Source organism: Silene latifolia, unplaced genomic scaffold (assembly GCF_048544455.1).
Source record: "Silene latifolia isolate original U9 population unplaced genomic scaffold, ASM4854445v1 scaffold_224, whole genome shotgun sequence".
Classification (NCBI taxonomy): domain Eukaryota; kingdom Viridiplantae; phylum Streptophyta; class Magnoliopsida; order Caryophyllales; family Caryophyllaceae; genus Silene; species Silene latifolia.
Window position 1 is genome coordinate 122,523 of NW_027413178.1, and position 12,451 is coordinate 134,973.

The following is a 12,451-nucleotide window of genomic DNA, read 5'->3' on the forward strand; positions in this document are numbered from 1 at the left end:
ACCCTTTTTTACGGATTATCAGAGGACAACCGTCGAGAAAGGACGCAGCAACTGCTGCGCCTCTTCGAAGGAGCGCAGTGCCTGCTGCGCCTCTTCATGAGGCTGCCGCAGTTCCTGCTTCCTTTCTTCTTCCTTCGTCCTTTGTCAATTCGTTTGTTTTTTATTTGTTTTCATTTGTTCTTCGATTCCTTGATATAATAGCATAATAATTTAACATATATATTGTTCATCATCATTAGCATATAATTCATCGTTAAATTCCGACTTAAATCTCAAGTAACCAATATTTGCGGGTTTTCGTCATTAAATTCAAACCGGGTTGTGGAAATTCGATTCATTCATGTTGAGTTTCTGGAATTCGATCATTGATATATTCTCACCTGTTTCTTATCATATTCATCATTAGTCCGTCATTAATCCATCGTATTTAACCTAATTAATTAGTTAGTTCCTTAATTTGTTAATTATTAATCCTTTTAACCTTGTAAGTAATTCGTTCTAGTCGGTTTCATCCATATTTATCGCTTTTATGACCATCAATCATATGTAAATAACCTGCTAATCACTTTCATCCGAGTAAATAATACTAATCAATCATTAAAATTACCAACGAGCATTAACGATTTGCAATTCCGGCTTCACAGCCAGAACTGAGCCAAGGAACAGACGCAGCGACTGCTGCGCCTCTTCCAGAGGGCGCAGCTCTGCTGCGCCTGTTCCTGGTTGATTTCTGTCTCTGAACTCCCGTGTTGCCTTGACTTAGTTTTAGCTTACGTATTTAATTAACTATTATTCGTATTATCACCCTTAATTCCTGTTCGTTTATTTGTTTGTTTATTCTTTCTCAAATTATCCGTTTTAAAGGTATTTTCGACATAAATCATTAATCCAATGTAAATTATTGTAATATTTTCATTATTGTATTTATTATTGTATTTATATTTCTCGTTTCACTTGTATGCCTTCACATGTAATTGCACTTAAATCTCTACTTCGACATTAATTGTTTGTTAAATTACGTGTTTACCGACTTAGTATTAATTCTCACATGTTAGGATTAAAACGTTGGATGTTGCATTGCATGCATATAATCGACAATACATCGAGTATAGATAACTTCCCTAATCATTAGTAGAGGCCGCTATCGAGGCGGGCGGGATTAGGCGTTCGATCAAAAGAGCTTCCTAATACGTACCCTCACCCCTTACTCCAGATCTCTGCGAACATCCGTGTTCATTGGCATCCACGAGAGTCATTCTAGACATAGAATGCTAAGGGTAACGAGTTCTTGGTGTTCATGTCACTACTTTGTGTCTTGACATGTCACGAGGTATTCGAACGGTTTCCAATTTTCCACAATAAATTGGTGGCGACTCCACAAATGCAAACTCTTGTTCTCCTCCCAAGCGCCCCCGTGGGCCCATTGTCCACAGTCATGTCCTATTGTAATTGATGAAACTAATTCTTATCTAAAAAAACTATTTGGTCAAATATTAATTGAAATCTGTTTTTATCTAATTATGTTTGCAAAGTGGGTATCATTTTTCAAAGGTGTCAAAGTACAAATTAGATAGGTATATTTTAAATTGTTGATCTAATCCCATTTTCAATGTTATTGAGCATGTAATAATGAAATATTGACTTTCATATGCTTATTTCTCAATCGAAGTGAACGAACGTACCAAAATGTTGGGATAACAATAAAGATTAATATTATTCATAAAATACCTACTCCCTTCATTCAAGTGAATTTAAACCTGATTATTATTTATGAAAGTTTAAAAAAATTGTACCAACTTAGTATTATACACTAAATTTGACGAGAGTTCTCCATGTGTAAATTAACACAGTGTAAGAATAAACTAATGATTAATGGGGGTTTTAATTTTTGTCCTGCCGATGTAGTTAAGAGATATGGTAGAAAATTACATCTTAAATGTTGCACTCCTCTACGAAGTAAAATAGCCATCAATAAAACACATATTAGCAACTTACCTTCGTACTACTTTGATCCACTACTTATTACAGTATACTCCGTAGCTTAGATAATATCCATGTACTACTTGGTCATGATCGTTTATTAGTTATTGTTTTCTTATTGGGAAGAATTTAGTAAAATGTAAATAATTAACTAAGACAGGGGAACATGTGCTTTCCAAATTGCATAAAAAGTTTTATAATACTATGTATTTGCTATTTTGTCAAACAATTATGAATCATTTGATAATTTTTAGCCATTATATGAGCTTAAGTAATATTTACATACAACACAGTAAATTTTAAAAGTACTCCGTTTGTACCATTTGTTTGCCTTTTTTTAATTTTTTTTTGCGATGGCTATTTTAATTAAAGGCAAACAAATGAGTGGGACGGCTGGAGTAACTCTTTTCACCAAGCTCCTAAATATATTTTGAATTACTTCCTCTCTTCTAATTATTAGTTTACCGCTTTTATTTAATGCGAGGGTTATTTTAATCTAATGTAAGCAAATGAATGAGATGGAGGGAATGTATATGCAAAAAAACTGGATAATGTAAGGAGTATTATTGTTACATATAATCTTAATTCTTAATTGTTGTTCTGCATTTGTCCATTCAATTTATATTATAACATACTCTGTAATAAATATTAATTCATATATGTATTATCTATACATGTTCGTGCAATTTTGCACGGGTACTAAGCTAGTAGTTATATAAATTAAGAGTGAGAATAGCAATGGGTCTTGTACCCTTGACTACATCCGTCGAATCAGACCTAATAAGGCCGATATGAATCTTACTTTTACAGACTCAATAGATATCAGTCCGATCTGGGTTGAAAAACACAGTCATTTTTTTTTCATAATTTAAGTTATACTTAGGTGCAGTCGTACAAGCCAAAATGGCTATATATTTAAACACAGTGAGAACCAAACCACTGATTTGAGATCAGATAGTAAAATCTTTAGCATTATGATCAACCCTTATACCTACAATGCTACATTTCAAATCCAAATCATTTGTGTATATGAATATGTAATTTGGATCCTCTCTATTTCTTTCTCTCTATTTCCTCTCTAATAAAAACATATTATATTATATATTTCATTTTCATTCATTTACCTTTTCCTACTCAAGTAAATTTACAACCACCCGATCTATCCAAAATTAGATCCCGACCTGTTAGGGTGCAAATCCGGCCAAGTCCTACATCGGTAGTGTAAAGGTGAAATAACATCTTTATAAGTGTCCAAAGAATATAATAGTACGAGACCTTTTGGGAAGGAGCCAATAGTAAACTCGTGAGGGCTTGGCCCAAAGCGGACAATATCGTACTATTATGGACAATGGAAACCGATGTAGCAGAGGGCAGAGGCCTAACATGAGGTATTCACGCTTCCGCACAACAAGTGGTATTAGAGCCAAGGTCGACTCATGCTAGACACAAGAAGTATCGAGACAAGACTTGGAGGTGGCGTACACTGTAAGGCATGGAACTCCTAGCTCGGGGTGAGTCCTTGAGCAAGCCTGGTCTATGGCTAAAAGGATGAAAGACGTCATAGGTCTTGTGGGACAAAGACCATGTGTGTACTAGAACTGTTGATCAGGTGGACTCTTATCAGGCTGGGTGCCACAGGTCTGGTGGGTTCTTTTCGGGTTGGATGCCAGCGACCATTTGTGTTGTAGAACTTTTAAAGTGGCGAAACCTGTTTAGGGTATATTGGATGCAGAGGATGTTCGATATGCATGTGTAGCAAATTTCCAAGAAGGACGCATGGACATGTAAGTTCAAGAGCATGTATGGGCACTTACTTGACCAGGCGGTGACATGTGGTACAAGATATGGCTCGTGGGATCATGGTGTGTCGGCTAAGGGGAGGTTATCACTTATCAAGACCTGGTGATGTTTCGGTGTCTAGAAGTTGGGGCTGTAGAGTGTGATAGTTTTACATGGAGGTCAAGGTCCGAGTTAAGATGATGGTCCTTGATTTGAGGGGATGATTGTTAGGGTGCAAACCCATATCCCACATCGGCAGTGTAAAGGTGAAATAACTTCTTTATAAGTGTCCAAAGAATATAATAGTACGAGACCTTTTGGGAAGGAGCCCAAGAGTAAATCCGTGAGGGCTTCGCTCACAGCGGACAATATCGTACTATTATGGACAATGGACATTGGTGCAGTGGAGGCCTGATACGTAAAGGGGGGGGGGGGTTAGAAATTATAATAAAACATACGGGAATTTCGAATAAAACTAAATTAAAATAATCCCGGATAATTATAATAAGTAATAATTAATTGGTTGACGATTTAAGGCGAGCACGCAATTCAAGAGAGCACGAAGCAGCGCACGGGTGAGCAGCCGAGCCTTGGTCCGAAGGGCGTGAGTTCAAGGCTCCAATTGAAAGACATTCAAACCTTGTCATCTATTGTCAAGCCTTGTTTTCTCCACATTTTAATTTTAGTTGATTATTGTAGAATCTAGGCAAGACTAGTATTAATTAAAGGTCAAATGGTGGTAAACACCATGTAGGTTAGTCGGTTTAGGGGGGCTATATAAGCCAAATTTTGTAATTCATTTTATCATCCATGAAATTGAAATTGAATTGAGATTTTTCTCTAAAACCGTCATAAACATTTTGTGTTGCCTTTAAACATGAGTGTCGAGACAAAAAGAGCATCGACGTGATCGATTCTTGACTTAGACCAAGGACGCGTTCCGAAGTTTAAGAGAAACTCTTGTCGCGTTACGAGATTTTCAACCATTATCAAACTATAGGTCTAGTTTGATAAATATCCCTTAATTTCACAAAAAAAAATATATACATAGAAACATTTAATCAGACCAACCCGACCCATAATGTCGACCCAAGCCAACCAAATGACAACAATCGACCAAAACGCTTCTGCGCCCGAACCCTTTACGTTGTAAGGCCCAACACGAGATATTCACGCTTCCACACAACACGACCCTTAAAAAATTAATAAAAATCCATTTCTTTTGAGGAAATGGAGAAAATACTTACTCATGAATATGGTTGTATCAAATATTCAAATCTACCAAATATGTTTTAGTGTGTAATCGCAGCCGCAAAAAAAACATTTTCCATGTTGCTTTATGTCCTAACTAACACCTTGGCCTCTGCCAAAGCCAAGTGCTAACCCAAACACTTTTTAGTAAAATCAAAAGAAAGATTTATGAAAAACTCAACTTGTATTAGCTAACTGAAGGTCATTGTATTACTCAATATTACTCCCTCCAATTCAGACTAAAGATTACTTTTAGATAGTTAAACTTTAAAACTTTGACTGTAAATACCACTAAAAGTATAAAATATTGAAGGCGAAACTTATATATATATATATATATATATATATATATATATATATATATATATATATATATATATATATATTTGTTATGAAAAAAAATTTCATAAAATTTTAATTTTTATTAAAAAAGGTCACGTATAAATGAAAAAAAAAACGGTTAAAGTTGCCTCTTGAAGACCATCTAAAAACAAGTGAAATACTTTGATTGGATTAGAGGGAATATATCAACAGATCAAACTTTCTCGTTACCAATTACATTTCAATTTCATATGTCTACAAAATTATGAAGTATACTTTGAAATATTAATAGGAGTACAACTTCGACAACAATCAGATTAATTATCTTTATCTCTCTTTTTCTGAAATGCAGAAAAAATAAAAAGACATGTATTGATACGAAGTATTTAATAAGTACGACGCATCATTTGTAATATTATTTAGGGAAATTCTCACTTGTACTCCTTTGGTAGGGCTAATCTTACTTGTATCCCTACTTTTCACGAAAGCTCATTTGTACCCTCCGATTTACTAGTTTTTTCTCACTTATATCCCTCAAATATAAGCTAATCTCATTTGTACCCATACTTATAAGAAAAGCCCACACTACAACATCCTAATTAGATATGAATCATGACCAAAATACCAAGCACCATCCATTAGGTCGCTAAGTGAATTATCGCTTATCATTATGAAGTGGGGAATAAGTGTTAAGTACCGTTAAGTAAGATGTTAAGGGCTACGTAAATAATATGAAGAAGAATACCCTACTTGAAATATTTGTTTTTTCTCCAACAAACATCAGTTTTCCTTCCAAATTCATTTTATATGACTCCACTTCATCTTCAACATTCATCTTTTACCCTTTTCCCCATTTACTATACTTAAAGGGTATAAGTGAGAATAACTAGAAAGTTGGAGGGTACAAGTAACCTTTCCTGAAAAGTAGAGGTACAAGTGAGATTAGCTCGTATTAAAGGGGTATAAGTGAGAATTTTCATATTATTTATTAATAATTCATCAACTCATTGATCAATTTTGCCTATCACATAATCTAATTATAGACGGCATATATCCGTCTATAACTAAAGACGGGCCAAATACAATACCACATTTCTAATAGGACAAGCAATAAGTGGAGTGGTGGGGGCAAAAAATGTCACCACTTTCAAGCTATTTGACCCGTCTCTAGCTATAGACGGATACATTCGTCTATAGCAAGACTAGCTATTTACCTATTATCAATGACATTTTTGTCAACAATTATTCTTATTAGGAATTGTCCTAAACCAATTCATTTCAAAGTCATAACTGCAAGTAATTCTTTTATATTTGTAGTAGTTTTTTAACCTTTTTTTTACTCAATTTCCATTGTTATGTTCCAACTTCCAATATGTAGGACATAGTTTGATATTTGGTAATTGGGTTGCTTCCCCTATCTACTAAACGAATATGAATTCTCACATTTTCCCCTTCAAAAAGCATCTTTTTAAATAAGGAAGATTACTACAATTTTGTGCATTCACTAAAAAAAGAAACTAATAATTACATTTTTATTTCATTAAATTATTATCTTTTAATAATTAAAATTATTTTTTTCATCAAATTATATTATTTTCAACTAACTCTAAACTATAATCTCTTAATCAAAATATAGAAAGTTATATAAAACTATAAATCGCTAAATCTTTTATTGATACTATTATTTGAGAATGATTTGATACATACATATAAAACAAAATTGTAAATCACTATTATTACTTTCGTGACAACAAAAATTGAAGAGAATTAAAAATTTGAAATCATTAGCTTTGTGGGTAAAAAATATTTTGCTTAAAGTACATTTTCGCACATTACTCAATTTTCTTGATTAATTGTCAACAAAGCAAAATATAATAACGAGAAATACGAACAATTAATGAAATATCACTATTTTATAAGCAATGTATTTATAAAAAAAAATTATATATACCGTGCATGTATTGCACGGGGTCTAAACTAGTTAAACATTAATTAAACATTTTGCTTCTATGTAAGTTTATTATTTCTAAAATATTTCCCATCTACATCTTTTTTTTTATTGGTGAAAAAAATCTAACATGCATCAATTTTATTCACTTCACATTTTAAATATACACGAGAATGGGTGGAAAAAAAATTAAATGGATGAATGATATATGAATGATACAAATCTAAGGGATTGTTTGGTTCAAAATGAGAGAATGAAATAAAACGGAGAATGACACGAATTAGAGGTATGGAAGGAATGAAGTTTAAAATGAATGGCGAATATGAGTATTGAATTCCAAGGGTTTATGGTGGAATTAGTATCCATTGGATATCTAACTCCATTTTCAGTATTCCAGAGCCAAACATATTAAAAACAAAACACCTCCTAAATGGATATGTCTAGGTCACCTCCATATCATGTCCATTATCATCCTTAATTACAACAGAACCGCCTTAAGTTCATCAATTTCACTAATATAGCCGTATATGGCTCAATAGGGCGGTTGTTCTAACCAAGCTTTAATCAATAATCTGAGCTTTGATCAAACCGATTCCTACTTCCTGCATTTCATTCAATTCTATACATTTGCTTTATGCACGTATATTAATGTTTGTTTTCTTTTGTTCATATCTTTAGTTACATATTAGTAAAAATTATAAAAATTTGATATTCACAATGTACTCGTTAAGACAATTTAAACAAGATCTCATATGATTATCTTTTATACTATATATTAGAAATTGTATCAAAAATTCTCAAATGAAATGAAATGGAGGAAATATGATTTACTCCCTCCCATTCACAATAAACCTCCCTATTTCCTTTTTCGGTTATTCACAATAACCTCCCTATTTCCTTTTTTGGTAAGTGTTTGTGTGGTCCAAATTTAATTGTATGGTGGGTAGTGTATTTGTGTGGTCCAAATTTAATTATATGGTGGGGTAGTGTGTTTCCTTAATTTTTGTGCCAAAATGAAATGGGGGTTTATTGTGAATGGGAGGGAGTAAGAAATAACCGACTCATATCATTTACAACGATGGTAAACGATTTTTTTTTTCCTTCAAAAATATCGTGACTATCATAACCCCACATAGTACTCCGCCAAAACCCTATTAATACCCCCATCTCCACTCCTCATTTCCTCGCTTACCTCCTTCATTCATCATCTCCAACCCCAATCTTCACTTCTTCTCTCTCTTCTCCTTCTCTGTCCTTCCTCAAGCTCTCAACAATGGCGTTGTTAGTAGAGAAAACAACGACAGGAAGGGAGTACAAGGTCAAGGACATGTCCCAAGCCGATTTCGGTCGTCTCGAACTCGAGCTTGCCGAAGTCGAAATGCCTGGTCTCATGGCTTGTCGTACCGAATTCGGTCCATCTCAGCCTTTCAAAGGCGCTAAAATCACTGGATCTCTTCATATGACTATCCAAACCGCTGTTCTTATCGAAACCCTAACTGCTCTTGGTGCTGAAGTTCGTTGGTGTTCTTGCAACATCTTCTCTACTCAGGTATAATCGTCTTCTTCTATCTTGTTGCTTTTACGTTGTAGTTGAATTGAATTGTTCTTTTCGATATAATTGATGAAGAGATTTATGTTTATTTGTTTTAGATCTGGATTTTTTTTTGTACGATTGTGATTTTGTTGTGTTCATTCGTTTCACATTGTGATTTATATGTACTAGATTTATAAATTGTGACGAAATTTGGTTGTTTTGTTCAGCGTTTATTGTTTATGGATTCAATTGATGAAGAGAATCATTTTTATGACCTAGAAATGTTCGCTAATCGTTAACTTTATCAGATCTCGGACTTTCTGTTGTTGCCGATTTTTTGGTGGACTGGATCTCGTTTTTGTTATGTTTTTGAGTGAAATTATTAATGAATCTGGTAATTTGTTGAGTGAATGTTGTTTTCTTCGATTAATCGAAACATTTTCGTATGTCTTACTCCAAGAATTGTATAGATTGTGGCGTGCTTTGGGTTAATTAGTTCTTAATATAACGTTTGATGGCGGCTTTTTTGTTAGGATTCTCGAATCTAAGAAAGTCGTGTTTTGCACATCTGAAGGGATGTTTTGTGGATCTTCTGTTTCAAATGATGTGATTAGATTAAAAAATAACTACTTGATTTTCAAATTGTGTAAATGCGACTAGAATTACTATATTTTATAATTAGTCTGAGTGCGGAATATTCAATTATGGTTAGAATCCGAGGGATATACTCGTATGATTTGCTGACTAATGTGTTGTGTAGGATCACGCTGCAGCTGCTATTGCCAGGGACAGTGCAGCAGTGTTCGCCTGGAAGGGGGAGACCCTTCAGGAGTACTGGTGGTGTACTGAGAGGGCTCTTGACTGGGGTCCCGGTGGTGGTCCTGACCTAATTGTGGATGATGGTGGTGATGCCACTCTCTTGATCCACGAGGGAGTCAAGGCCGAGATAGAGTTTGAGAAGAACGGAACAATTCCCGACCCTGCCTCAACCGACAATGTTGAGTTCCAGCTTGTGTTGGGTCTGATCCGTGAAAGTCTCAAGGTTGATCCCAAGAGGTACCACAAGATGGCAGAAAGATTGGTTGGTGTGTCTGAGGAGACCACCACTGGTGTCAAGAGGCTTTACCAGATGCAGGCTAACGGAACCCTTTTGTTCCCTGCCATCAACGTTAATGACTCCGTCACCAAGAGCAAGGTAGAGTTAATTATACGTGATGACTTCACTTCAGCTTAGATGATTGTTGTTTTGGTCTATTTGCTAACGTGTCGGGTTTTTGTGAACAGTTTGACAACTTGTATGGATGCCGCCACTCTCTCCCTGATGGTTTGATGAGAGCTACTGATGTTATGATTGCCGGTAAGGTGGGTGTTGTCTGCGGTTACGGAGATGTCGGAAAGGGTTGTGCTCTTGCCTTGAAGGCCGGTGGTGCCCGTGTTATCGTGACTGAGATTGACCCAATCTGTGCTCTCCAAGCTCTTATGGAGGGTTTCCAGGTCCTTACCTTGGAAGATGTTGTCTCTGAGGCCGACATTTTCGTAACCACCACTGGTAACAAGGACATCATCATGGTCGACCACATGAGGAAGATGAAGAACAATGCCATTGTTTGCAACATTGGTCACTTTGACAATGAAATCGACATGCAAGGTCTGGAGACCTTCCCAGGGGTGAAGAGGATCACCATCAAGCCCCAGACTGACCGATTTGTCTTCCCAGACACAAACTCAGGTGTCATTTTGTTGGCGGAGGGTCGTCTCATGAACTTGGGATGTGCCACAGGTCACCCCAGCTTTGTCATGTCTTGCTCTTTCACTAACCAGGTGATTGCCCAACTCGAGCTATGGAACGAGAAGTCCTCCGGCAAGTACAAGAAGGAGGTGTATGTATTGCCCAAGCACCTAGATGAGAAGGTGGCTGCCCTTCACCTTGGAAAGCTGGGTGCCAAGCTCACCAAGCTCACAAAGGAGCAGGCAGACTACATCAGCATCCCCGTTGAGGGTCCATACAAGCCCGCCCACTACAGGTACTAGAGAGCATGGATGGTGTTGGACATTGCGGAGAGATGGAAATCCCTTGTGCCATATTGCTGGCTTTAGGAATTAATGTATGTTAAATTTTGGATTTTGATGTTGGATCTTAATATCAGGATTTTAGTTGGAAGGATTCGAGTTCAATTTAAGTATTTGAATTGAAGATGGGAGCGGGGATTTGAATAAGGGGTTGAGGTTGAGGTTGAGGTTTCGGTTTCGGTTTTTAGGTGTCAGTCGTAATCGTTGTAGACTTGATCTCTTCCTTGTTTTTATGTCAAATGGGAAATTAAGAGTGTTTTGCTTTTCTACCGAATATGCTTATACAGTTTTATACTACTACTAGATGATAAAATCTACCCACCAATCAAATTGAGCGACTTTATCAAACTTATCGTGCTTGACTGTGATACCAGCCTACCAGGTAAATTTAAATTTTTCCAACTTCGAATGCTTGACCAATTCAATTTATTAGAGCCCAACTTTTTTGGTGAACGTTCAACCGAGTTGAAATTCTGAAATATTTTAAGTTTTTATTGTCGGGCGCTTTAATTGTTGCTGTTATCTAATCAAGTTGTTTTAAAAAAAAAAACAGGCCGAATAAATATCAATATTGTCGGGCGAACTATTATTATATGTTTGAAAATTAGAAACGGATATGTCCGTTCTAGCTGTAGCAGCATCGATTTTCTTTTATCAAACCTCCGACCCCCCTTATCTCGCAATTTGCGGGAGCCATTTTGGCATTGGGGTAATGTTGTTGTAAAGATCCATCAGTTAGTTGTACATGGAAACTAAAGAACAAAATCAAATTTTGGTTTGCCATTTGATAATTCATCCATTTCATTGTGCTATAAGTCTATAACTAGTAGGTCAAAGTGGGGAGAGGTTTATATGAAAGTGTTCATCTATAAATAATTTGGGATTAATTACCTCGAGTGAAAATTCGCATATAAATAAATTGATCTCAATAGAATGCTGAAATTGAATGTTTTGGAGCCTGATCATAAATTCATAATACAAACTACATTCTTATTCTGTTGTTTAGGCTCTGATCCTTTATTTTCTTCGTTATGTTCTAGGGCATACTCTGTACGAGTTGCCTGGCTTTATACCCTACTGTGGACTTCCGACATGAACAAAACTAGACCCTAACCGGAAAAAATAGAGGAAAGAGCAAATAAAAACCTACGCAAGTTCGATCACCCAATTGCAAATTTAGAAGTTGAAAACATAGAGATGTTACTGATGAGTTATGATGATTATCTCCGACTATCTATTTTCCAATGGAACAAATCGAAAGAACAAATCAGAAGGTTGCTCCGCAACTCACGCAATAAATTTACTCCGTTTGATTCCCAGGCAACACAGGTGAAACCAAGTTACAAATACCATGGTCTTAAACCTTTACTTGTGACTGCATTACAAGTGCTTTGTAACGCAGTTGCATTGAGTTGTAATGACCGAGATCAAGCCGCGACAACTCGACTAATTTCGGGATCATGACTGAAGCCGATATATTTAACACCATGGTAAGGACACGACGACACATTTTCAACTGAGTCCACACTTGAAGAAGTGGCGATACAAATCAATTTTAATGTAAATCT

General features: G+C 35.8%; 1 protein-coding gene across 1 annotated transcript; it reads left to right on the plus strand.

Annotated features, from left to right (window-relative positions):
* The first annotated feature begins 8,347 nt into the window (after positions 1 to 8,347).
* Positions 8,348 to 11,152, plus strand: LOC141638904 (adenosylhomocysteinase). Its single transcript, XM_074448084.1, has 3 exons — positions 8,348 to 8,828; positions 9,574 to 10,008; positions 10,098 to 11,152. Exons 1-3 carry the CDS (start codon positions 8,553 to 8,555, stop codon positions 10,842 to 10,844), a joined length of 1,458 nt encoding a protein of 485 aa, XP_074304185.1. The 5' UTR covers positions 8,348 to 8,552; the 3' UTR covers positions 10,845 to 11,152.
* Positions 11,153 to 12,451: the final 1,299 nt, after the last annotated feature.

Coding starts and splice junctions, on each gene's coding strand:
- LOC141638904 (XM_074448084.1), top strand. CDS start 8,553: ATGGCGTTGTTAGTAGAGAAAACAACGACAGGAAGGGAGTACAAGGTC. Junction 8,829..9,573: donor GCAACATCTTCTCTACTCAG/GTATAATCGTCT, acceptor TGTGTTGTGTAG/GATCACGCTGCAGCTGCTAT. Junction 10,009..10,097: donor ACTCCGTCACCAAGAGCAAG/GTAGAGTTAATT, acceptor TTTTGTGAACAG/TTTGACAACTTGTATGGATG.